The following is a 27,514-nucleotide window of genomic DNA, read 5'->3' on the forward strand; positions in this document are numbered from 1 at the left end:
GTCATAAGAGCGTACCATTAAACCACCATCTCTACCTGCTGGATAGCTCTAAAGCTGATGCGACTCTCCTCCATGTGTCAGATTTATGTCCCTCATCATCAACGCCAGCAGAGTCATCAGTGCTAACAGACCCATGTGCTGCACTAGTGGTGAGTTGCGTACCTGAGGCAGCACTGTGAAGGCCTCACCTGGACCTGGACCAAGCAGCGTGTTGCCACTGGTGGGTTGTAACCCGTCCAGTCTTTGTCAACAGGCTTTGTCAGGGGGCGCTGAACCCGGAACACGTGGTGTTGTAACCATTTTATGCGTCGCCCGTCACAGATTTTTTATTTTATTTTATTTTTTGCCACCGCGAAGTAAAAGTGACGGATTCAAATTGCCGCGTCGCCGACAGAGGGGGTTTACTTCAAACTGAATTTGGCCGCCCGCGCGCGTCGCGTCTCGTTAGCGTGTCTTTCTTTCTGTCTCTCTGAGTTTCACAGTCGCTTCTCATTTGGTCCTCCGGCTGCTCCTCCAGTTTTATTCCGTGATTTCTGTCTCCGTCGATCCAATTTCACCTCGGGCCGCGCGGCACTTTCGCCGCGGAGTTAAAAAACAATTTGGCCGCCGAGATAGAAGATATGGATTTTAAATGAAACCCGTTTTACAGCGTACACGTTTGTCAGCATGTCATCAGATATGCTTTAAATCATAAACCCTCTGTTATTAACCTCCTACACCACCTTCAATGCCCCTTCTTTCTTTACTTTTCTGTTTGTTTCTCTTTGATACCTTTAAATAAAATTAAAGCGCAACAACCAGCCTTCAGAAGTCACCCAATTGCTGAATGTATTTAATTTAATTACAACATATACAGCTTTTTTAAGGCTTTAGAGGTTTGTCAGAGAGCAGTGGTGAACAAAAACATGTTAAAGTGAAAACATCTTAGTAGGCAGAAGAAGGGAAGCCAGATGTAATCTGAAAAAGTGTCCTGGAGAAGCTTCAGGGCTCCACTGCTCAGCTGAGAGATTTTGATTGGTTAACTATTTAATCACTCCATAAATAATTCCCATGTAAAACTCTAAGTGTTTACCTGGAGCCTGTTTCTCGTGAAACCATGTCATTTCCTTTCTGCTCCAGATGCCTGTTTTTACACGTCTCCAGCACTTTTTGAAGCCACTTCTCAAGCTGCGTTTACATTGACCACATAATTGCTCAATTATGACATTTCAAAAATAAATTAACTTAACAGAAACACTGCAATTTTGCAAAAAAACTAAACAAAACTCCTTTTTCCTAAAGCAATTTTGATACAGCTAAAAAACCTCCTCATCCTGGTGCCAAAACATTTCATTTCACAAAGCTGCAATGGAAACATTTTTTTTTTTTTTTGCATCACACGAGTCACATGACCAACAACCGGATGTTGCCGCTGACGCAAACGACGAAAAAGAGAACTGGAAGTCTAATGGGCCGTTTTAGTTTTGATAAAAGAAGGTAACTAGATGTTTGACTCTTAGGTTGTGTTCAGAATTTTTTATTCTTTCACATTTTTGTGGTAATTTCTAGTGTGTAGTTTTGAGATGCTACAAAGCTCCATCAAGCCTCTCTGGGTTAGTCAGTGTTGAGCATTGATGAGTTAGTGGACTGTCACATCATTAGCACACATGTCAATGATGCACCAAACATTTTTGTCACACACCATCTGAAAGTTGCCTTATTGTTTGACCTAAAATGTCTAGTCTGGATCCTTATGAGGTGATTTCTCCTCTCCTGGATGAGGAAAGAGGAATGCACCAATCAGAACCCAGGTATCGACTCGGGGTCCCGATTGAAGCTTTTCTAAATGATTGCTTCTGGAGCCCCTAATGAATCTCGACTCCCAATAACTGCTCTTGGTCTACTGCTTGTGAATTAGCCACCACAAGATGCTGCTGGTGCATTTATTTATGCATGTGTCTTTCAAAACTTTGTTATAGGCCATGCATGCTGTTTTATTGATGAAAAGGGTCATGGATTTTTTTTTATTTTTTTTTTAAGAAGCACATTGATGGTGATTCTGCTCTCTGCTGCTCTGCTCCTGATCGGTGTCGTTCAGTCTGTGTGGTCCCAGTGAAAGCAGCTGAAACGCCAGTCATTAAAACATACAACATTCAAAGACAAGTGGCAGGTTAACGAAACAGGAAGAACAACTTAAAAAAAAAATGAAATAAACTGGAACTGCATTGAAAGGTTTACTAAATGATCAACAAGTCATATAAAAACACAGTGAGCCAATGTTAGCTTTAGTTTTTTGCATTAGTTTACTGAAGACTGGCTGTATGTCGAGTTAGATGTCCTCATCATCACCTTTATTAAAAACACAAATCGGTCTGTATAAAAAGTCAATTGAATTAAGATATTTTTAAACACAAATGATAAACTAATGGCTGTATTTTATGGATTACCAACTGAAGCTTTAGTTGGGGAAAATCAACACTGTAGAAACTTGAACATCAGTGAGTGAAGTGAGATAAATGCAACACTGTTAAGATGTGATGTCTGACTGCCTAAGATATCACACTTTATAGAATCAGACTGGGACTCTGCATTTTCAGTGGCTTATTATTAAATTACTGCAGTAAATGTGACGTCCCTAATAACATGATTTCTATTCCTCCATCATACAAAGTATTTGCCGGGCCTCACAGGGAGAACCATTGTATTGATGGTCGAATCCTTCATGATTTCTAATTGAAAGTTGGGATCGCAGAAAAAGTGTCAGATTTAGTGCTAATGTAGGATTTGATCTGCGCGACCAACCCGTTGTTTTGTATAAATGCATAAACAATTAGCAAGAGAATCATTTCCCAGAAGGAGCAGCGATCGATACTTTTAGACGGGAAAATGGCTAACTGGAGAGAGCTCATCTGCCGTCGATGTTTTGAAAAGACCGGTATGGATTAAACGTCCGGCCCGTTTCAGTGTGCAGTCTGCACATCAGCTCTGCTCAGTTCATCTGATTGTGCAAACTGAGCCGCAGCTTTCATAGCAATGGGCTAAATATGGAGTTCTCCTCTCAAAGCCGCATTTCAGTTTACGCCCCAAAGGTAAGCAGCTGATTCAAAGCAGCATCATCATCAGTTTCTTTCTTAGTTCAATTGTGATATTTCCACCGCCTACTCGCTAAACGGGTGTGACTTGCATAGTATATAGAAGTATAATATTTGTGCATTTCACAAATCTGCATTTTCTTTGCATTACACGAGTCACATGACCAACAACCAGATGTCACTACTGGTGGAAAAGATGAATTAGACGACAGGAAGTGGTTGGATCATTGTGCGGATCATGTTTTTCAATGACTCAGTGTGCAAACAAACTTATTCATGTGTGATTTTAATTGTGTTCCTTAGTTAATGGAAACACAGTTATTGCAAAATTGCGTTTTTCCAACATGTGTGAAAAACTGACGGTTTTTACACCCGTTTGTAATGGAACACAGCAAGCGATTACATTCCTGATTTACTAAACCAGAGCTGAACTCCGCTTACTTTTTACATGTAGCATTTCTAAATTGGCATCTTGGCCGTCCAAACTCTATGTACATAACTTTTATTTTTTTTCCTAAAGGACTCTGTGTACATGCTGAATGACGGCAGTGCTGCTGATCCTGTCCACTATGACACCAAAGTTCAGCAGCAGAAGGGACCGTGGGCCCGCCAGCTGAAGACATAACGCATTCAAAGTTAATGTTGCCATTACTCAGAACGCATTTAGGGTTTTATCTCACCTCAGCCTTCCTGTCCTTTTACCTCATCACACTCTGCAGCGGTTTATTCATTGCTTTCCTTCCATTAGCATCAGCAAGTAGTGGCTCTCAAACCGTTTATGTACCCTAAGAGCATTTTAGCGTGATGCCAAATTAGATGTTGAATAGCAGACGTGGCATATAGCATATAATATCTTAAATGAGGGTGATGGGTGACTGAGTCAGCGAGAGTGATCACTCACTTCACTCCGAGACGGAGTGTTATTTTCATTCCGCAGGTATAAATGTTATGGGTAAGTGTCGAACGGGCGATGAAGGATGCGGACTTCTAAGGCGTTGCTCTCTGTAATTACGTCTGTGTCACAGTTTTTGTTCTGCAGGAAGAAGCTTTGCCTCGTCATTTTTTTATTTTTTTTTTTGTATTCCTGTGCACGCGTGGATCCAACAGCATCTCCATCAACCTGAACAAAAAAACATACAAAATCTGCAGAGGAAGTGTGTGCTCTCAGAACTGTCCTTGAATATTTGTACTCCCGGTGTGTCTCTCCCCCTCAGAACAGACAGCCAGAGAAGCAGCAGACGTCCTCATTAAGAGAGGAAATAAAAGCCTTTTCATGCAGGCAAGAATTTCCTCAAACTGCTGCAAAAATGAGAAGCATTTTTTGTCTTTTGTTTTTTTTTTTTAGTCTGTATCAAACTGATTAATTTTCCTTTTTTTCATGTTGTACCATGTCCGTGTCGCAACACAAAACAAAAACCAACAAAAAAACAAAGAGCAGCGCCGGGTTGAATAATAAAAGCGGCTCTATGCCGGCTTGGCATCTATTCTGCAGTCTGCCAAGCTTGAACCCAACATCCGCAGCTCAGCCGCCATGTTTATGGATGAGATGTTTTGCTCCGCGCCACAGGGACGGGTCGCAACCGGACCCGGCGAAATAAATAAAGAATAAATAAAAAGCCCTCTGCCATCTGCGGAGCTGACATTTCCCATACCAGTCAAAGAGCGGGAGCATCTGTTGTTCACCTCGCGGCTTGTGCAAGGTTTAAAGTTGTCGTAATGTCACAGCGCCATGCGGTTTGTGTGCAGCAGCCTGTGAGAGCAACATGACGTGTGGAGAATGGTGTTGGGCCGACTCGGCTCGTGTGTTTGTGTGTTTGTGTGTGCTAGATCCCACTGCCTTTTGTCTATCTCGCTACCTTGGATCCTCGCAGCACAGGAAAGACTCAATACGCTGTACAACGCAGTGCAGAAGTAATGGATTATTGTTCTGCTTATTAGTAGCTGACAAGTAAAAGTACAACTACTGAATCATCTGAGACCCTTTTGCTTGAAGTGAGTCCACTAACTCCAGTCAGCGAACCCATTTGACCTTCATCTTGGTATAATCTTTGATCTTGGGATGCTGTCTCTGGTGAAACTGCTAATAGGTATGAAGGCATATATCAATCAGGTTAATCTAGACTGGTATAGAGTTTCAGTTCACAAACGTTATCACAACAATATGGCTTCCAAATATTCCTTTTAATTTGGGCTCTGTTTTCTTGATGCAGCAAGAAAATGCAAGCCAGAAGAGTCAATAAAATACAAAAGCCACAACGCATCAAGAAATGCCACGACGAAAGTTACGTTAAAATGGAATGCATGCTAAAAAGGAATCCATGCTGAAACTGCATCTATGCTAACCTATGCTAACTTTGTTTTATTATAGGTTTGTTGTAACGTTTGTTGTTTATTTGTGACTTTCTGGCATTGCATCAGCCGGGTCTGTTTGTTGTTGCGTTGAGTCATTCGTTTTAGTGTTTATTGCTGTTGTGTTGTGGTCTGGAGCCGTTATGTGGTCTTTTTATTGGGTCTTTTTGTTATTGAGTTGTGGCTTTCTGTTTTTGCTTCGGGGCTTGTTGCTGTTGCGTTGCGTCTTTATTTCTTTTACGTTGTGGCTTTGTTGTATTTTGACTTTTTGCATTTTGCTGACACTTCTGGGTCACCATACTTCAATAAAACTTCTACTCTATGAACAAAGAGCACAGTGTTTGAAAAGTCCTTTCAGTAGTTGATGAAAGTTGCTGTGTCCATTCACATTTGAAGGACTGCATGTTTTACACAAGTGTCAGACTGCATAGTGTTGGTCAATGCGTGAAGCAATCTTGTTGTTTCTCTTGTTTGGAGCTTAACTCTCCCTTATTTTCTCGCAAAGTGGCCTTGGCCGGGAATGAACAATAAAAAAAAAAGGCTGGATATTGACAAGGTAGTTAGCAAGAGAAGACCAAGGGAGGGGGAAGGAAACCAAGGGCGGCCAATGAATTCTGGATTTCCTCAGAGTTGATCATTTGTATCGCTTGGTAACAGGGGAAAAAGGCTTAGCCTAAATTTGCCTGTGGTCATGGACAAGCCCACAGTTTCATGTACATATATGATTGTGGGCAGCTATGCAGAATGTATGAACGTCTGCACCCACATCACACTCCATTTCTCTTTCTGCTCCGTGGCTAAATGAAGTGTGACAGGGCATTAAAGCAGCACCAGAACCCAGGGTCCCGCCACAGGAGAGACGGAGATGAAGGCAACTGGAGAGGGTGGACGGAAAGTACGCGGGCATGTGTGTAACTCTGGAGGTTGAAATGAGTAGTAGGAACTTACTGATGGCGAGTGACAAGGACCAGGGTCAGGATATCTGGCAGACTACAACCTCTTTCAAGAGTTTACTGTAACCGAGGGCATCAGGAAGGTTTCCCAGACAACAAACACACTTGAATTTTCTGTCTATTATGTTTGAATCAAACCAGTATTGAGGCAAGTTGCACCTGAATGTAATCGTTCTATTAGAATAAGGGTAAACTATGTGTCTGACACAACATAACCCATTTGAAATTGAAAAATTTTATATACTCTACCAATCCAGATAGACTTTTGCTTCAAAAAGCGAACAGTTGGAATCTTCATTGATGGCACATTTTCAAGCAGAAGGTTAAAAGCTTTGGGTCATGCTGGTTGGCATCTGGATAAAGCAAATGCACTCACCCCAAATTTTACAACGGCATAGAAAAGCAAAAAGAATACAACAACAGTTCTATGCAGAAGCTTGGACTTTCTTCTTTGTACTCATTGGACAGAAGCTGCTGCAGCGGCTGCATTTTGTGCTGACAATAAAAAGTGAGGTCGGTGCAATTCCTACTTACAAGTTCAACAATACAGCTAATTTTCTTGTGTCAGAGAAACAACCAATGCATTACCTTGTTTTTCAATTCTCTGTCACTGTAACGTGTCGGCGGTGCACTTTGAAACTATCTGTCTGCATCTTCATATTCAGCTTAGATTGTATAATGTGTGCTGCAGTGAAATCTGAGGCTTTAACCATTTTTTTCTGCTTTAGGCACCTTTATGTTGGGTCAACGCTGACTTATCAAAACATATTCGAATGCTAGGAAGTAGATGTTGGGTAGCAATCCAGTCAAAAGCAAGAGAGCAGGTCTATACTTTGATTATTTTACCTCTGGTAACCCCCAGTGGTCCCATAACAACCAGCAGACTAAGTACTGAGGCACACTGGATGAAAGGCATCAGACTCAATGATCCGTCTTAATGCTCTGTTTGATTAAAGCGAGAACGTCACATCTAATGGGTTTACTTATTAGTTTGGGAGTCTCTGTTTGACTGGACATTCAGGGGGAGGTAAACATTTCTTGTTGGGACCAGCCTAAATACAGAATGACAGTGAAAAATATTTTAACTCCATCAGTTTTTCATTGTTAAAGTTGCAGAATGTTGCTTTTATTAAAATAAATATAGAACTTTTTCCATATTTGTTGAATCCGTCACTTTGTTATGATGGTACGGCATGAGACGGGAAACCTGTGAAAAAATCAAGCTGCTTTTTCCCAGTGCTAACTAGGAACAACCAATCAGAGCCAGGAGGCAGGTCTTAGTGCTGTCAATCATGCCTGTGTACGTTAAGGCTAGTTAGCATGGCCACCTATGACGGGTAAACGGTCTTCCTGTAACTCTGACCTGATTCAGTGTTCTTCCTATATCTTATTTTGGAGAAAAGTCTGCAGATTTCTAATGTCTTTTTTTTTTTTTTAGTCACACAAATATTTCAGATCATCGAACGTTTGAATCATGCTAGCTAAGATAACATGTGTTTAAAAAAAACAGTTTTAAAATGATGTCATGTATTAAGTGAGAAAGCTGTCCAACATTTTCTGGCACTTGGTAGAAAAAAACAAACAATTGGAGCCAAAACCTGATGACCATCTCTGCCAACCTCAGTGCTTCATGTTGTCTGCCTTTGAGGCCCAGAGCAGTTTCATTCCTGACCTCCTCAACCTCATTACCCATCACTGTATACAGCTGTTATGCTACAGTAACATTGCTCCAGAAATGTACTGAAATACAGCATGGCCTTGGATTTTATTTGGAATTTAAGCCAGACGTGTTCACCATATCATTCATTATCCCCTAAGGATGAAGGCTAAAGATCAGATAATTGATGTTTACATGACAGCATCATTTTCATACATTTTTTTTCTCCAGAATTATTTTCATCTGCTGCTGCTTCTCATCCATCCTCAACCCTGAGGTCCTTGGTCTGCTTGCTAATTGGCGTACTTTTACATCAACCAGACATCTAACTCTAATCAATGCAGGTTAAGTGTTTGCCATCAGCAGCCGGTATCGATCAAATCCTCAATGAATCTCTAATCAATGAAGAGGAGCTTCTTATTCCTGATCAGTGTAAACCTGTTTAGTTTGTTGGATGTGTGTGTGTGTGTGTGCGCGTGTGCGTGTGCGTGTGTGTGCGTGTGGTGTGTGTGTGTGTGTGTGTGTGTGTGTGTGTGTGTGTGTGTGTGTGTGTGTGTGTGTGTGTGTGTGTGTGTGAGAACAGCAGGGATAATGGTAGAGGTGGCCAAAGATGAAATGTTTTGTTTTTGTTCGGCGATCGATGAGTTGAATGGCCTATGTCGGTTGCTGACATAGGCCAGCTCAAGAGTTTCATTCAGCACTTTATGGTTGGAACTTGCTGAGGTAGATTAGGTTTGAAAAGAATAACCCAAACAAAACAGTTTTGAGTTAAAAGGAAAGACTTTTAGTTTGTCTAATTTGGCACTAAAGAAATACTAACCTAATGGCCCAGTGACGGGATGATGGATCTCCATCGGTTTGTGGTTCAGTATTTATGGAGTTGCCTATTAGTTATTTTTATCTGTGGAACATGACTTCCAAATTTTTCACAGAAAACCCATCTATGTTTTTCATAGAGCATATGTAAAATATTCAAAATAAAATGCTGCCTGGGAAGCTAAAAACACCTAGCCACTGTGCTACATGACACACTAAGCTATTGGCATTTACAAAGCTAATCTGGAAGCACCATGTATTTCCTATGGTGGAAATTAAGAAAACTGCAGATGTCAGCTTCTGTGGTAATGCCAAGATGGTTTCCTCGCCACGTATTGATGAATATTTGTTTTGGGTTTTGGACTCTGAATAGGCAGTTGGAACAGGTTTTAGGTGGCTCTCAGGTATTTGTGTATTATTTTAGCTATTTGTAGAAGGTTGTGGTCTCTAAGCAGGGGTCTGTTGCATTCTGGGTATCGGCTTAAAGTAATGTTTTATTTAGAAAAACACGCAAGGTCCACTTAACCAATCGGTGATGACACTGGCATTAACGGCACAAATTAAAATGAAGTCTATACTCAGAGTGGTTATTCTTTGAAACAGTTTCCACATCATCCGAGTCATTAAAGTCATGAACTTATGTTTGAAATCTAAGGAGAAAATAATCAGGTTAAAGTTGGAGACGTTGTTGGAGACTTCTTCTTCAGTCTTCTCCTGGGATGAACATGTTGGGACGGCCATGTGTGTCTGATTTCAGACTCTTGAGACTCTTAACCTGTTACAATCTTCCTTCCGACCTTTGACCTTGTGGTTGAAACTCTCCAACTTCTGCCATAAATCCAGTTTGTGTTTGAAGCAGAAACCCAGCACTTTTTCTGCGTGTGTTTTATCATAATGATTTATCAGTTCAGGCACGGCTCGTTCCGTTTACGCTTTCTCTCTCGACTGTTTATGTTGATAAGCCATTTCTATTCAGTTTTGAACAATTTCCATATTCTGTCCCTGTGGCTTCGACGGCTGGCATTATAACGACCCTCATTTCCAACGGAGTAAACACGGCGCTGCGAAACAACTGTATCTAATGACAAGGTGGAAAAATGTTGCAGTAAACGGCAGCTGCCTTTAAGAGAGTCAGCAAAATGGAAACAGGCTGGGAAAACGAGCAAAAGAAGCACAGAGCTTGCCTTATCTCTGTAGCTCATTTATGCGACAACGCTGCAAAAACTCAGAATCGAACCAAGTATTTTGGTCTAGTTTCTAGTTAAAATATCCTAAGACAAAATAACTCACAAGTAACTTTTCACAAAGATATAGGAGCTTGTTTTTAGTCAATAATTCCTTAATATTTATGAAAAATTCTTCTTCCACTGGCGGATTTTCACTTAAAACATGGGAAACAGACGAGGGTGTTATAGGGCCGCTGTAGATGAAGAAATTGATTAAATTCTCTCAAAAACTTTAGAAGTGTTCCAGTGAAAACCAGATAACTACTCGGGTGGAAAAGTTGCAATTTTTGGGAAAATAAAATAAAATAAAAATCCAAATTTTTAGACTAATCTCAGAAAAAAGATTATGTAAATGTCAAGTCGAAGATTTTCAACTTTTAAAATTTACAAAATTTCCAAGTCGAAAACTGAAAATTTTCAAAAACATTTTTTCAAAAGTTTCTGAGAATAATCAAAGTATGAGATTTGTATTTATTTATTTTTTAATTTAGCAAATTTTCAGTTTTTTAACCTCAGAAATGTCCATGTTTCCTTTAAGAATTTCTACAAAAAATTGCAAAGCTGGAGTTTATTTTGACTGGAATTGTATTTTTTCTATCTATAATGGCCCCTATTCACCACCATAAAAAATAATACAATTCTCATTATAAGTGAAATGGTCTGCTCATGAAACTAGTACTAGTTCATTAATATTAAGCAATTATTAACTTAAAACAAGCTCCAGTATCTTGAACATGTTCTTGTAAGTTAATTTTCTTATTTCAAGTGAACTGAGATATTTGTACTAGAAACTAAACCAAAAATACTTAGTAAGATTTAATGATTTTGCAGTGTAGGATGCAGGATAAATTTATTAAAGCATGCTTCGCTGGAAGCATTATTTATATTAATGTACATGGAGAAAAATAAGAGCTCTCATTCATGTAATTAGAGAAGCTCTCAGACTAAATTTACCCATTTCAGACCCTTGCAGTTCTCCACTGTTTAATGTTGCATTCAGCTCCAGTTCTCCTTTGCACCAGCTCCCTAAACCATCTTTAACTGCCATTAACAAAACAATCTCAGCCCTCCTCTTCCTCTCTCTGTGGTTAATAGTTCCATTTGTTAATGACGTGTAGCTTCAGTCAGGGCCGTGCAGAGACCACTAAAGGGGCAGGTGCTCAAAAAAAAAAGGGCACATCTAACCGCATTCTAGGACAGAATATTAACAAAGCCTCTCAGCTTTCAGAGTTTAATAAACAATGATAAATTACAAAATTGTGAGATATACAATCAAAGCTAAGAAAAATCTCAATATAGAACATACAACTATGCATATGAAAGATATTTTATTAGTAATTTCTTTCTGCAGGTCTATTTTGTTATAGGAAAGTATTGCAATATTCAAACCCGCAATTTAGCAAGATTTGTAAATCAGAGCTAGACCACCAGACATATTTTGTCTTTACAGAATTACACTATTAAAAATATAAACAAGGGCAACCTTTTAAGGTGCGTTCACACTGCAGCCTGAAGTGACCCAAATCCAATTTTTTTGCCGGGGCCGTTCACACCGCCAGTAAATGCGACCTGTATGCGTTCTGCAGTGTGAACGGGCAAACGACCTGAAAGTGTCCCGCATGGCAGTAGAGGGCGCAATAGCGTCAGCGTTATCAGTGTTCTGCCAACCGCCATAATAATAATAAGAAGTGCTCAGTGTTTGCGGAAGTAAACATGGAGGCTAACGGTGGAGCTTAGCTTACATATTTGAAGTTGTCCAACCGGAAGCATATTAACAACTTAATCATCATATAATCCGTCATGGTTGTTGTTTTTCTTCCTGCTTGCTCTTATCAGGACGCAGAATAGTGAGATTTGTTGAGAATCAGTGACGTTCAGTTCGGATGAAGGCGACCTGAACGTTACGTCGCATTTGAATAGGATACGTATCGGATATGGGTCACATTCGAAAAAGAATCCGACCTGTCCTGTTCAGACTGTCATGAAAAGATCGGATACAGGTCGCATTACGTCAAAAAAATCGGAATTGGGCCACTTTAGTGTACTGTAATCTCTAAAAAAAAGGAGCTGCCTGTTTGCTACACTTGCAGTGGAGATGAAGATGGTCCATTCAGGAAAGCAGAGCTGCATCAAACTTTAATGTGGAGCTGCAGAAAGAAGAAAAAAAAAGAGAAAAAATTTAATTGTTAATGCATGTCACCATGAGAAAAACCTACTGAGTTTTGCTTAAAAAAAACTTTTTTTAAAATTAAAATAAAAATTTTGTCTCATAAAGTGAAAAATTTATTTGCAAAACAAACTTATTTGCGCATGTCAGAAATCTTTTCTTGATATTCTAAGTTTTTGTTTGAGTCAAAGTTTTGCTTGTGATTCTCACATGACGTCATGGGCAGGACCCAAAATCACAACAAAAGATTTCTGATGTGTGCAAATAAAAGTTCATGTTTGGCAAATAACTTTTTAAGTTCACATGACAAAAATTAGTTATTTAATTTTTAAAAAGTTTTTTTTAACAAAATAATTTGTTTTTAAAAAAGAAATCATTACAATTCCAAAAGTTTTGATTACAATTTTATTTTACTTAACTGAGGTTAGCTTATTTATTTATTTATTTATTTTATTTATTTATTTATTTTTTCATTGAATAACTGGGGGGGAAAAATAACTTCATACTCTGTGAACCAGACCCTAAACTTAAAGTCTGGATTGAGTTTTATCCCCTTTATTAATGACACACTTTTATTACACATTATATCTATCATGGCAATTCAGGGTGAGTTATTTTTAATTCTAAATGAATGTCCTTGTTGGACTTTTATTTAAGTGCTATTCTCCTTCAAGATACATTTACCTAATGCTGGAATAAATGCAATGTACGTTATGCAGCAAAGGAAATTAGAGGATCGGACATATATCCATTATGGAGATGATCGGTTTTGGACGGGCGATGTGCCTCTATTGCATCAGCAATACTGAAGAATGACTGATGTCATTAACGATACATGGAAGAAGCAAAAGGTCAAAGGTAACAAGGTGACCGGAGGGCTTATTATGTTGTACAAAAAAACAAACAAACAAAATGTACTAAATAATTTTAGTACATGTCATTATGTGTCAGAAGAGAGCTTAGGAAATAATAATACCAAAAAAAATAAAAAAAAATTGACCAAAAGGGCACTTGGGGGCAAGGAGCAAAAGGGGCAGGTGATCAAGCACCCCTAGGCCCCCCCTCTGCACGTGCCTGGTTTCAGTGTTTGTTTTTCGTCAGACGCGGAATGTGCCGTTTATTGCGAGGCCGAAGGATTTGAAAGGAAGGGTGAAAATGCCGTCGTGAAGCGAAAACCGGATTTCAGAAAAAGCAGAGTCGACAGGAATGATGGAAGAGGAGAGAGAGAATAATGAAAAAAGAGAGAGGGAGAGGGATTATGACAATACGGAAACGACAGCTGTTGGGCTGTGGAGAGCAGCTGTATCCACTGAGGGGGATGAAAACTGAGCCAGGACAGGCTCAGTCGGTGTTGTGGTGTCGCCGCCACCACAACACCGACGTTTGCCAAGACAAACGCAGAGACGGATCGGGCAGGCGGGGCGGGAAAGAGCCGCATGGAAATGTAGGATGAAGAAACACGAGTGGCGATTAGACATGATGAATCTAAACATAGGGATAATATGTAAAAACCAGGCCGGCAGCTAGACGTAGCCAAGCTTCAGAACGGCTGCAAACCCTACTCCTAACATCAGGATATGAATCATGTGATCATGAAGGAGCTTTGTGATTCTTGTAATCGTATCCCATGATGATGTCATCATCATCATCTCACACGTGACGTAGGGGAAACTCCATCCAAACTGTGAGACTGTGCATCCATTTTTCTGTATGAAAAGAAATTTAGTTATTTTGATATTTGAATTAATTTAAACTGAGCGTCTTTACCCCACTCTGACTTCAACTAAACTTTGTCTCATTTGGTTACATTTGTATTATTAATGTTTAATGGGGTAGCTTGTCAACGAATAAGAAATTTCCCTTTGGAAATCAATAAAGTCTGTTCTATTCTAATTCCTCACCTACAGTTTCAGGTTATGCAGTGATATTACTGTAACATTGGCTGTGTTTCCATTACAATGTGCGCAAAACTTTATCAATATTCCGTTAATGTCAGGAAAAAAACAAGACAATTTTTCAATCATGGTGTTTCCTTTAAATAAGAAATGCCTTTAAAATCACACGTGAATAAGTTTGTTCACATAATCATTAAAAATCATGCAGCGCCGTCATCACTGCCACTTCCTGTCGTCGTCTTTGTGGTTTCTGCCAGAAGTAACATCTGGTTGTTGATCATGTGACTCGTGAGACATGAAAAAAAAGTTTCCATTGCAGTTTTATGAAGGAAACTAATTTTATTGTGGCTAAAAAAAAAAAAAAAAATTCATCAAAAAACGCCAGTTTTTGCGAATTTGCAGTGTTTACATTAAGCAAACTTTTATTTGAAATGCAGCTACAGACTCCCATTTCACGAGAACATAGTACATTTATTTCTCTTCCTAACTCAGGAAAAATCATCTCCTAAACTTCAGCTGCCAGATGAAAAGCTCTGCTGTCTGTGGCCATGAAAGAACTAATGAACTCCTAAACCAAACCTTCTATCTGCTCTTTGCAAACAAAATAAATATTCTATGAAAATTGCATATTCACTTTATCTGCTTTTATACAGTGCATTTATTTTCACTTGTGATTAATTGATGACTGAAATAACGACTTATTCATGTACGGGAATGTGACCAGAGTGTAATGACTGAATTTGGCTTTATGAATTCGTTTTCATTAATTCTCGCCATTTAATTCATCATCGATTGAGATCAGATCTGTTTTTCATTAAAAACACAGGAATCTGACGAATCAGAATGTTTTGCGATCTCTTCTGATTCTGAAGTGTTTCAGTTCAGACATGAACTCTGACTTCACCGCATTTCAGAAATAACAAATCACTCCGTTTCCACTGCATTAGCTGAAAGTCATGATCACTACTTACAAAAGGTTCATGAACTAAAAAAACAACTTACATTTCATACCTAATTTTTAGGTAGTAGTGACTGTATGTATTGTAGTATGTATGAATGTAGTGACTCATTCAAGCACCGTATTGGAAAATGTTGGAAGGACGGCTGTTTGAGATTGAAGGTGCCTTTTACAAATAAAAACCAATTAAGCACACATGAAGTAGAGAAGCACCGATCCACTTTTATCTGCCCCGATGTTGAAAAGGATTCTAGATTGATTATTGGTAATGATCCATAAGGTTGTATTTATTCAGTCTAACTCTATGCTTTGTGCTTTGAGCAACAGAATTATTTATTTTACATTATATTTAGAATCCCTAATTGCTCTTTCTCAACCATTTGAGAAAAGGTCTGTTGCAGTTTTTTTTTTACGTTTGACCAAAAACAGTCAGCGTATTGTTTTTGTCAGTTTCTGTGTATTTATTTTACATTGGCTGTTTTTCTCCTAACTGCACTGACTGAAGAAATTTATTTTGTTTTTCCATGTTTGACGAACTTGTCAAGGTATTTGTGTATTTAAGTGTGCTGTGCTGGTGTAGAGTTATCAGATTAATTTGTAATTCAGTGCATTCATGTCTGTTTTATAAAAAAAAAGAAAAAAAAAGAAGAAAGTTTAGTCAATTCAGCATTGTTTTTCTGTATCGGATCGGTATCGGCCGGTGTAAAACCTCAGGTATCGATATCAGTATCAGAAGTGGGTGAAAAAATGCATCTGTCCATCCATAGTCTGAAGTAATAAACTAACTTTAAATGTCATGTTTTTTAGTTATGATCAAAAATCATAATTAACAGGAAAAAAACGTCTTAAAAACCATAAGTCAGTGTCTAATTAAATGATGTGGTTCACTCAGTGAAATAAATATGAACATTAGTAGAACTCTGTTTTGAGTATTTTCCAACTGCAAGCCTCCAGTTTAAACAAACCTCAAGCTGAAATAAATGAAGTGTAAACATGCTTTCATGTTTGCTTATGTTTTTCTCTCCAACCACAAAACAGGAGGGTTTAATGAGACTTTGTGAGAAACAAACGAATCAGGATTATAATAATTCTATACTTATTGACTGATGTGTGAATTTTCACCTAATTAAGGAATTTTACATTATCCAAGGTCTAGACTAGATTAACAATAAATGTGCTAATAGAGAACAGAGGTGTGGGGGGGGGGATAGCAGGTATTTACATTACATCAAGGATTGTGATTTTATCACAGCTTAATATTGATTTCTGCAAATGTTATATATATATATATATATATATATATATATATATATATAGGAAAACAAGCCAGCCAAAGCACAGACTCATCTTTTATCTTGCATCTGTAACTCTCAAAGTTACAAATCGGTTAAAAAGTAAGATCTCAATGTTTTAACCAGCATGAAAGAGAGAAAAATCATAAATTATCACAATTTCTCTCCTAAAAGCCACCAGCTCTCTGAAGCCTGTGAACGTTTCTGTCATTATGAGTATATGGAGATAAAATACTGTCATGATTAAAGTCACACTTTCTGATGTGTTAAAAATAATACACCAGTATGTGCTAATAAAATTGTCTTGATATATGAAGATGTATTATTACATTAAGCCTCCATGCAAATACTTTGTAGTCACCAGAAAAAGCTCCTTGTGGGAGTAAATGATGTTTTACATGAATAAATATGTGAGTGTAATGTTCCGGCTGCTACTTCACACCAATCCTCATTAAATAAGATTGACACTGTGGTTTGGAATCTGAGTAGTTGTACTATTCTGGTATTCAAACATCTGAGTCTTGGACATTCTGTCTTAAGAAATCCATTTCTTAAAAAAATTAAAAAGAGAGAGAGAGAGACTGAAAGTAAGTCTGTCAATTAAAATTGGTGGTACTTCCTTGACAGTGAAGTACTACTTCTTTTTTTTTTTTAAGAAATCTTAGGATTTTTATGTTTTAGTTTTCCTACTCAAGGTGAGAAAAACGAGATGTTACAATAGCTTTAGGAAAAGTTCTGATATTTGGGAATTTTTTTTTTTTTTTTTACAAAGAGTTGAATGTTTGCAACCATAAACTGCTTGAAACAGCATTCATTCACAGTGAAATAATTTTGGTCCAGTATTAATTATTACTACACTTATTTTTCATGTTTGACTCAATCTAAGGAAGTAAACATTGAAAATATTCCCTCTTGTGTTAACCAGTTAAAACATTTTGGAAATCTCAGGGTAGAATAATTGTAGTTCAGGTTTAACTACAGTTATGTGTATTTCAAATTTTGAACTGGGGATGATCAAATGCAAACTAGATTCATCAGACTATTAAAAGTAGGATTTAAAGCCCAACCAAAACAATCCTCTGAAGCAGCTGCTAACTTTAGCATTATTACCAATGGTTAGCTAGCTTGGGTTTACTCACAGTGCTTGTAAATCTCTAAATATATCTAAACAGTCACTCAAAGTACCCAAAGTACTCCATAATACTGGCTAAAGAAACATTTTAAAAGTGGTGGGACGATTTGAATGCTAACTATAACTTAGTGTTGCTACCCAACTCGACGAGACTTAATTCTTTTGATTAAACAGTGCCATAACTCAATAACTTTTCATTTTCTGATTTAACAGAAAATAAAACCAGGCTGTGCTTATTATTAAGCATAAGCACAGTTATACAGGTTAAATCGCACTTTGTAAGTTTAAAACTGAGATGTAGTAGCAAACAGCCAACTAATGCCTCCTAGCAATAGATTGTTCAAAATGTAATTAGGACTCGGAAAGTGTGTGCACGTTTTCTATGAGGACTTTTTATGTTTATGGTCCAAAAACATGTAGGTTAAATATTGAAATAAATTGCCTTTAGGTTTGAACTGACTGGCTCTGTGATGAACTGGAAACCAGTCCGGGTGCCTTCCACCCGTGTTGAGTAACGGTTCCCAGGGGGTCTATTGCCTTCATAGCAGGATTTTAGTAACATGAACCTGTTCTTATGCTTGTTTATTTTTTATTTTATTTATTTTCAGGTTTTTTTCCTGAGAAAACTACATTACAAATGAGGTCAAGAACCTTTATTTTTAAAATTCTTTAGGCTTAGTTAAGTTGGACTCAAATACTGCCTACCCGTAATGCCTCTTCCCAAGAGATGTGTAATCGATAAACACACTTGTGGGTCAAAAGGCTTATTTATATTCTTTAGTCTTATTGATTTCTGTCCTTATTAAAGCCATCAGATTACCAAGTTGTTTGTTGCATCATCCTGAATACCTTCAGTCTTTTTAGCACCTTTCTTCATATTGTTATGTAACTACCATTAGGCTAAAGGAAGAACAATTATCCCGTATATCTTTTAAAATCACGTAGTGCCCTAATCCTATTGTATTCATTGTCAGAGTCTTCCTTTTTCACCTCCACTTTATCTCTAGATTTATAGAATTGTCCTTTAATTTCTCCTAGATCTGATATTTCTTCTGTTCGTCCCTCCCTCTCCTTTTAGTTCCTTTCAAAGTCTCAATAACCTCGGGCTCCCAACAGCAGATTATCACACATCTAAGCAACCCGTTTCAAACACTTTCCTTGCTCCAGTTTGCCTCTGTAAAGCATCAGTCAATGTATTGAGTTCCTGATGGGTTAAAATTATCCCCACCATTCAGCCACCCTTGGCTAGAAAAGCATGTCTCAACGTGGCTCCCAATGATGCCTTTCGGGATTAGTCGTGAAATTACAGTAATGCGCGATGCCAAAGATAGCTCGCCGTCGTTCATGAACCCTGTAATTTACGGGGTACCGGGGAGGATGCACATGGACTTGGTCGAGCATTGCCAGCCCTGAATGTTCCAGGCTCCTCCTTTTAGAAAAGCAGGCTGCCAGTTTGATCAGTGCCCAATTATAGCAATTGCCCAGAAATTCATGAGAGAACAGAGGAATCTTGGATAGAGGAGGAAAAACCACCGAGAGTTAAAGCTGTGAAGTAGAGAGATCAAAAAGCAGAATGTAGCAACAAGGAAAGCAGGTTACAAATGAAAAGTGGTGATAATGAAGTGCCAGGGAATATGTAGTGCTACAGTAGACGTTGGTTCACTTGATCACCCCTGAGGTATTTGGAAAAGTTCCTATTTTGCCTATTGACTCACACACAGAGTCGAGAATTTCTTTTCTTTTCTTTTTGTTTTGCTTACACCATTAGTAATCAATTTAAACCACACCTCAACCACCAAACTTGCGATTGATGATTCAGTTAAGTGTTTCAGTGTAAACCTGGAAGTAAAACGTATCTGTAAATAAGATATAGTGAAGCAGCAGGCATGTGAATATTAATCTGACATTGTTCCAAAAGGCAAAACAAGACTGTTGGTTTTTGGATCTTTGTAGTGTTTTTTACCTATCCACATAGGAATAAAGAATCTACTTCTTTTTTAGATGAAGGTGACATTATTCTTGACATTGTCCTGAAATGCTGATTGACTTGCAATGGATGTAATGCAACCAAACAGTAAAAGGAGTAAGTATAGTTTGGATATTGCTTTGCTGCCATGTTCTTTTGTTGGAAAACGCCAGAAAGACGATGCAAACATCTGGTTGCCTGAAGTTGGACAGTAGATAACGGCTTCAGAAGTCGCATTTTATTGGCAAACTAGTTAAGGTGATCGATTGGTTAGAATTAGTCCAAATATGTAAAAGGTTTGAGACGATTATGCTCCTGAAATTTAGTGGACATGTTTGAGAAAGGTTGTCCATCAGTTCGAAGCCACCTTACCTGTTACAGGGAGCCTGAGTTTGTGGAGCAGCATGTGGGTTGGTGTTGGAGTGTCGGTGGTGGTTAGTCTGTGAAACGGCCATCTAGGGTTCAATTCCTGTCCAGGAAACATTTGCTGTGTTTTCCTCTGTTCTCTTTTTTGCCAGATTACTGTCAAAGGCCACTAGTGTCACACAATCCTTTAAAGGGAAAGTTTATTCTCAGCTTCATGGGCTTTTCAAAGATTAGCTTAACCTTGTTATGGGGTGGTGGAAGCTACATGACCAACTGCTGAGGAAGCAGCTGACCAAGTAATCAAAGGATAGTGTGTGGTTGGAGGATGCGGATCAGAAGAGTTTTGTATGAATAAAACAAATACGCCATCGTGGTTCGTCAATGGTTTAATATTGAAAATAATGGATTAATCCAATCCTTGTACGTATGCAAGGTGTGCAAGTTGATACAGGCCTGGCATTCACAGCAAATTAGCTTATGCTGTAATCTGGTACAGTGGATCAGATGGCGACATTTGTTTTAGCTGTACATTGTCCTCATCTAGTTTATTAAAGCTGATTATTTGACAGAACAGTCCTGCCTGTACTGTTTATATGGGACATCTCTGGTACAAGGTGGGGCATTTATTGTATCGTTTATTATTTATCATGATAAATTTCTTATAAGAATTGTTACAATAATTAAAACGCATTTGAAAATGTCGGCCAGGATTGTTAGTTTTACCATTATCTTCACTTTGTTCAATGAAAGTATCAATAAATATAACAATCTGAAAATATAACTAAGTCTGGTTACTGTGTGCAGCTTAGTGATAAAAGTCATACTACTGTGTGTGACTGGTGTCCTAAGGACGTGTATTACAAGTGTGAATGTTTTAAAGAGTTGGGTTTGTGTGACTCTGTGATGAAACTTTAAGTCCACATCGCTCACCCCAACTCTGAGGTAAACCCCAACGCAGTACGAGAAACAGTGGGGACTGTTTCAATTGGCCACTGGTTGGAAGACAATTTAAATTTTTTAAAATTTCTTACAAAAGCTCAGCAAAGTATATTTTTAGGTCAGAAAAACTGCCTCAAAGTGGAAACATTCTCCTTTTACACATTACTGAATTGACTGTATCAAGGGGAAGCGACACAAGCCTTTTGTGTGAACCGAGCACAACGGGGGAAACCAGAGGCAAAGGTCCATGTAATTACCCTCCCTGCTTCCCTGGCTCGGTGCTTTAATGAATGGTGGCAATCTAAAACCACTGTTTAAATCGAAACGAGTGCCAGGGTGACAGGCCTGCCTCAGATACGGTATGAAGTATAGGTCCATCTGCAGAACGACTCCAACCCAATGTGACCAAGCAATCCTTCAGCATTAACACGGCTGCTGAGAGGGAAAGCGGGGGCTAATGAGGAGCTACTCGGATAAATTAAGCTTTTCTTTATATAAGCAAATGAGCAAATTCAGCACCATTTTGATAACCTTAAATTATTAGACTAGAAGGTAGCAGGTTGGTCTTTGGGAGCTTTATGGATTTTATGGTTAACTGGTTCTATTAAAAAAAGAAGAAGAAAAAAGCCAGTTATGCTTTTTATTGGTGATGCTTCAGGTTGTTAAGGAAAAATGTCTCCTTGGTTACGCCTTGGTGTGTGTGAGAGGGAAACCAGAGAGAGACAAAATTGGATAATATAAAAGTGCCATCATAAAGTAATTTCTTCAGTCTGATTTATACTTTATTCAATTCAGTTTCATTTCTTGTGATTTTAACAAATATACTCACCCTCTGAACAAATGACCTTCAGTTTTTTTGTGCTTTTTGACAATTTACAAGGTTGTATTTACTCAGGTAAAGATAACCTGAGCAAATACAAAAACCAACTATCAAACCCTAACTCTTTAACCTTCCAGAACTACTCTTTGGTTTGGTCGCCAGCTCCACATGTGACCTGTGGATGTGGAGATGATTTGCCTCCATTTTCTTCCTACCACTTGGTAGAAATAAAAAGCATGGCTAGATTATTGGGTCTAGATGGAAGCAGCAGCACTCTGTGCTCCGGAGAGAGCATCAGATTATGATGCGACAGTATTAGACATTATCTGTGAGTATTTAAGTATCCGTGGAGACAAATCAAGCTCCTTTTCCTTCTCCCAGTGCTCCCAGTACTGCAGAAATACACCAGATACGTCAGTCAGAAACAACCAATCAGAGCCAGGAGGAGGGTCTTAGTGCGGTCAATCACTCTCGTATGTGATTGACATTGGTGGCAGCCTCAACATAGCCTGCCACCAATGTTGAGGCTAGTTAGCATAGCCACTGATAAAGGTGGATAACAGCAAGTTGTTTTTCCACCGTTAGCACATTGAGCAGCATACAGGAGGTTGATTGACAGCAATAAGACCCTCCTCCTGCATCTGATTGGTTGTTTCTAACCAGTCCTTGCTCTGGGAGGAAGTGGAGGAGCTTGAATATTTTTGACAGATTTGTCTCATATTACACTGTTTTGACAGTGACGGTTTTAACAAATGTGGAAAAAAACACATTTTTGTAAAAGCTACATGCTGCAGCTTTAAATCTTATATATTAGGGGAGCATGTTGGAACCCTGCTCTTATGTGGCCTGTCATTAATTGTTTATGTGTGAGGTCTCTTTCTGGAGAATGTGAAGCCGCCCCCGCCTCTCCTTTTTACAGTTGGACAGCTGGCGTCCGTGTCGTTATTTTCCCCGAGCGTTCTGTTCCTCGGACACTTTGTGCCTTTTTATTAGCTGAATGACTGATGCCCGATTGGTAGGAATGCGTTGGACACAAATGGTGACTGTCAAAGTGGAGTTCATAGTCGACCCGGCTCTGGGCTCGCCTGTCAAAAGCCTTTATTGTATCCGTCTCGGAGTCGTCCAGGGGTCCCGACCATCCTGTTGACTTTTTCCTCCCTCACCCCCCAATAAAGCCCATTAGGGTCACCGTCTTCATGCTTACAAACAAGAAACCCACAGTGGCCAACAATGCGGTCACAGAGTCGGCTCTGGCGGAGAACTTCCTCCGCGACTCGGTCAGGGAGTTCATAGCAAACTTCCTAGCAATTTATTATCTAAATGAGGAGAGCGCGAAGGGACTTTTTTTTTCCTTCTTCTTCCTCTTGTCTCTGCTCACGAAGAGTAATGAGCTCCCAGACTTTGATCGCTTTGGCGTGACATGTTTTCTGATGCTTGTTCACTCAAAGTATGCCACTGTGATTTGTTTGTATTGAATTACAAATGACGGGCTGGCAGAGAAGTGTATTCTCCTGCATTAGAAGGGGTTCCTCACCCAGTGCCAAATTTGCCCTTTAGGCCAATGAGCTGCAGCAGGCAGCTGCCAAGTTGTACTCTTAATGCAGAGTGTTATGTACAATAGAGCGATACAGGAATCTGGCTTATGTGATACTCAGCTGTTTTTATTTTGTTGTTGTTGTTTCCTCCCACTGTGACTTTATTCTTCATGTAGACCAAATGTTACTTCGCTTCGTCGCCGATTTGTGGCTAAACGGAGATCAGTAGAAATATTTTTGTAGTGGAATAAAACTGATTTTTACGTTGTAGACTGAAAGGCACAGTGCCATGGAATCTGTCGAACATGAAGTTGAAGCGTTTGGTTTGACGTTTCAACACGTGACGTTGCGCAACTGTGAAAAGAAGGGAAATGATCCACATCTTTGAAACATTTTTTTAACAAAAGGATATCAAGAAAGTCATGACTCACTGACTGTAGTTTGTAAAACCAACTTTCACTCTAATAAAATGAAAACATACTGCTACCACTGGCAGATTATTTCACTTCTAACATGAGGAAAATATCTTGTTAAAAGTGAAACAATCTGCCAGTGGAACTCGTACTTTTTACGTCAATATTAAGGCATTAATATTAAAACAAGATGGTACATCTTGCTGAAAAGCAACTTTTGTCTTATTCCACGTGTAATACTTTAGAGCAAAACTACTTGGTAAGATTTAGTGTTTTCTTGCAGTGAGGGGCTGGATATGGATGAATGGGACAAAGGGAGTGGAGAGTTGCTCAGAAGGCATGGACACTAATGGTGTACATGGCAGATCTAATCCTCCTGTCAGGGGATTTTCAGGGTGCATGATGAGCGTCAGGCTCGGCACCAGCGTCTCATTAGCAGGAGGGCAGCTGTGCAGAGGTGGACAGTCTCTCCTCAGAGTGACCAGTTGGGTCGCAGAAGGCTGGGAACCAATCAACACTTAACCCTCCCACTCCAAGGTTGATTGACCTTTTTTATGTCTTTTCATTGTTTTTACATTTATGTTTTAATGCTGAGCTTACGTCTTTATTTGCCTTAGCGATCTGCATTTTCTGTGCCGTCAACTTAAATTCTAAATGCATTTTTTGATTTAAATATACTACCATAAAAATCACATTTTTATTTAACTTTTTTCATTCCTTGGTCTTGAAACCCCTTCAGAATTGTGTGTTTTGTTTTCTACTTGTACATCTTTCATGTACTTTAAATCACTCCAAGGCATGAATAATAATTTTAAATTTTGCTGTGCTTTCTTGCACAATGACAGTAAAAGGAATTCTGAATAATACACCAAAAAAATGTCAAAATTTGAAAATGACATGCTAAAAGCCTCCCACAAAAACCTCAAATGTTAAAACCTGCATTCAAAGGGTCAAAAATTAAATAAATAAAATTATTAAAATGAAAAGGATATTCTGTAGGAATGAGGAGGATTTTTTTTTCTGTCCCATGGAACCAGATTGAGAATTTATTGAAGAGCTCAGATATTAGTCCTTTAACCAATAGATTAAAATATAAGTAAAATATATTATAAGTAAAATAATATTTTACCATCCTCTTGCTAAGAGGACAGTAGAAAAATATTGTTCTAATTTTTTTTTCTAAAGAAAAGCCGTGGAATAGCAGATTGCTGGCATTTCAAGGTAATTAAATAAATATATTTAATTTCTATTTTAGATTTATGAACGTTATTTATGAACATATTGTTTTCTTCTCTGAAAGGATCCTACCTGATAATCCATTCTACATTACAAAGAAAGAAAAAGATAAAGAAATAGAGAATGTCATTATTAGAATAGAAAATAAGCAGTGAGTGTTAAAGGGAGATATTTTTATGACTGTCGAGAGTTTCCCTTTTTTTCTGCTGTAACACTGAAAAACCTACTCTTGTTTGGATTTAAAATATTTGCAGCAGACTGAATGCTAGAGGCGCTGAGACTTTGCTTATGTTGGAGGCAACACTGGAGCTCTTAGCTGTACTTCATGCAAATTACCCGACAAGAATCAAAACATTCCCTAGAAAATATTTCAGCCTGAAGCCGTAACTTTGATAGTCATTTGAGAAACACCACATATTATCATTTCTCAAAAAGATTTCAAGCATAAGTTTACTTCCTGCCATATTTTCTTCCCTCATTTCCCCCATACCCCCACACAAATCCTGAATCTGATACTTTCGTCAACCAAAGTAGTCACGCATTACAAATCATAAGTGCACGCTGCCTGTAGACGGTTCAGTGTGGCTATGGTGAGTTTGCTGCTTACATTAAGATGTATCAGGAGTGTCTGAGTTGGCTAAATCAGCCTGTGTTGTAGGGAGAACCCCCTCTAGCCAGTCACCTCTGCTCAGCCTGGGGGCTAGTCCGGGGATGTCTGTCTGCTCCTCTACCTAGAACGCCCCAGCAGCCCGTCAATCACTCTTCTGAGCAACGCCGCGTTGCCTGACCGGTTGACCGTCTGGCCGTTGCATCGCAAACCCCACCAGACGTTTGCTGTCAAGAACAGAAGCTCTAAGAAGAAAAAAAAGAGCTTTGTCTCATCCTGTGTAGCCTCGGTCGGTGGATCATACCAATATACCTCGGTTAAATGAAAAGCATATTTTAGGTGTTGGATTATACTGTGAATATTAGAAGTGTCGCCATATTAACATCAGAAACAAACAAAATTCTAGACTGGGTATCGGTGATAATGTGTCGGATCTACTCAGTCTAACTCTATGCTTTGTGCTCTGAGTGACATCATGCTTTATTTATTTTACATCCTAATTGTACTTTGAACCATTTGAAAGAAGGTTTGTTGCAGTCTATTTTTACATGTTTGTCCAAGGCAGTCAACCTATTGCTTTAGTCAGTTTCTTTATTATTTATTTTACATTGGTTGCCATTCTCCTAATTGCACAGACGGAACAAATTAAAGTTGTTTTTGCATGTTTGACCAAGCTTGTGAAGTCATTGGTGTATTTAAGTGTGCTGTCTTGGTGCAGAGTTATTAAATAATTCAGTACATTTGTGCCTCTGTTTAAAAAGAAAAAAGAAATGTTTTAAGTCAGTTCAGTACTGTTTTGGGCTGAATTGATAAATTCAACACAAATTTGAATTTGTGTGTAGTATCGGTATTGGCCGATACTACACTTTATTTGTTATCGGAAATTTAAAGAGTGGATGGGTTCATCCCTAGTAGTTATCTTATTACCTCAAAGGAAATGAGTGGTGTTTTTATTGACTGAAAGTATTCTTTAAATTTAGACTTTACCTCTTGAATCAGTGGTTTTGACTCACTACTGCTCTGTCGACTTCTTCTAAATCTTTTTCCTCTGCTTGTTTACCTGCAGGTCATCCTGATCCTGACCAAGTATTACCATGCCGACTCAACCAAGGTGTTGGAGAGTTCATTGTGGAGGTAGGCCAAACTCTTTCACCGCTTTCACCCTCAATAGCCATCCCTGTCATGTGTCGGCTCACGGAGACCTTGTTGTTGTTGTTTTTTTGTTTTGTTTTTTTTGCATGTGCATACGGCTTCCCTTATACAGCCGGGGTCGTCGTTATCTCTGCCCCGTCGCCTGCTTTAAGGAGACAAGGGCGCGACAGAGCACCATGACGGGCAAAACATCAGCAGGCGGCTAAAGCTAATGTAGGGAAGCAGGAAAGGGGGATGCTAACAGGCTGGAGCGGACATCTGTTTGGACAGATACGGTATCAGCGTGGCACAGGGCAGCATGGTAGACTCCGGCAGCGACAGGAAAGGGGGTCAGGTCTCGCTGGCAGAGCTTCCTCTGTTTAGCCAAGCTGCTCCTCGCCAACACACTTCTCACCTCTCCTCGCTGTAGAGCGGCAGATAGCATATTTCTTCCATTCTGCTCCACTTGACAACAAGTATATCTCGTCTTCGTACATATATCCTCATGGAGTATTAATGTCTGTTTCATTCTGCGGCTGCTCGCCATGAGTTCTTGGGATTTCTTTCTTCGACACCAAGAAGAAACCTCTGTTTTTTCTTAAAGAAATAATAGAGAAAAAAAAAACAGAGTGGAAGATATTTAAAGCTGCAGTGTATAACTTTTATTTTAAAAAAAATAATTTTTTTTTACATCGTTTTTTACTGTTGTAACATGTTGTGACAGTATAATATGAGAAATAATTTTAGAAAAATTCAAGCTCCTCCTCCTCCTCCCTATTGCTGCCCAATGAAATGCACTGCTCCAAACAAGAGCAACCAATCAGAGCCAGGAGGAGGAGCTTGGTGCTGTCAATCAAACTCACAAATGCATTACTATATGTCCTGACGGCGGCGGAACAACTCACTGTTACAGGGAAACTGTTTATCCATGGCTTTGCTAGCTAGCTTTAGCATTCATCAAGGGCTCTGCCTCGCTCACTGTCAA

At 38.9% G+C, this 27,514-nt stretch overlaps 1 protein-coding gene across 1 annotated transcript in view; it reads left to right on the forward strand.

Annotated features, from left to right (window-relative positions):
- LOC148153881 (VPS10 domain-containing receptor SorCS2-like) overlaps window positions 1–27,514 on the forward strand; it is a 149,803-nt gene that overhangs the window by 71,961 nt on the left and 50,328 nt on the right. The window contains exon 2 of the mRNA XM_088015981.1: window positions 26,465–26,532. Within this exon, the coding sequence (XP_087872107.1) occupies window positions 26,465–26,532 (68 nt within the window). The remainder of the gene's footprint in view (window positions 1–26,464; window positions 26,533–27,514) is intronic.

This window comes from Poecilia mexicana, unplaced genomic scaffold (genome assembly GCF_051168715.1).
Source record: "Poecilia mexicana isolate PSO_F unplaced genomic scaffold, ASM5116871v1 scaffold_18, whole genome shotgun sequence".
NCBI classification, from domain to species: domain Eukaryota; kingdom Metazoa; phylum Chordata; class Actinopteri; order Cyprinodontiformes; family Poeciliidae; genus Poecilia; species Poecilia mexicana.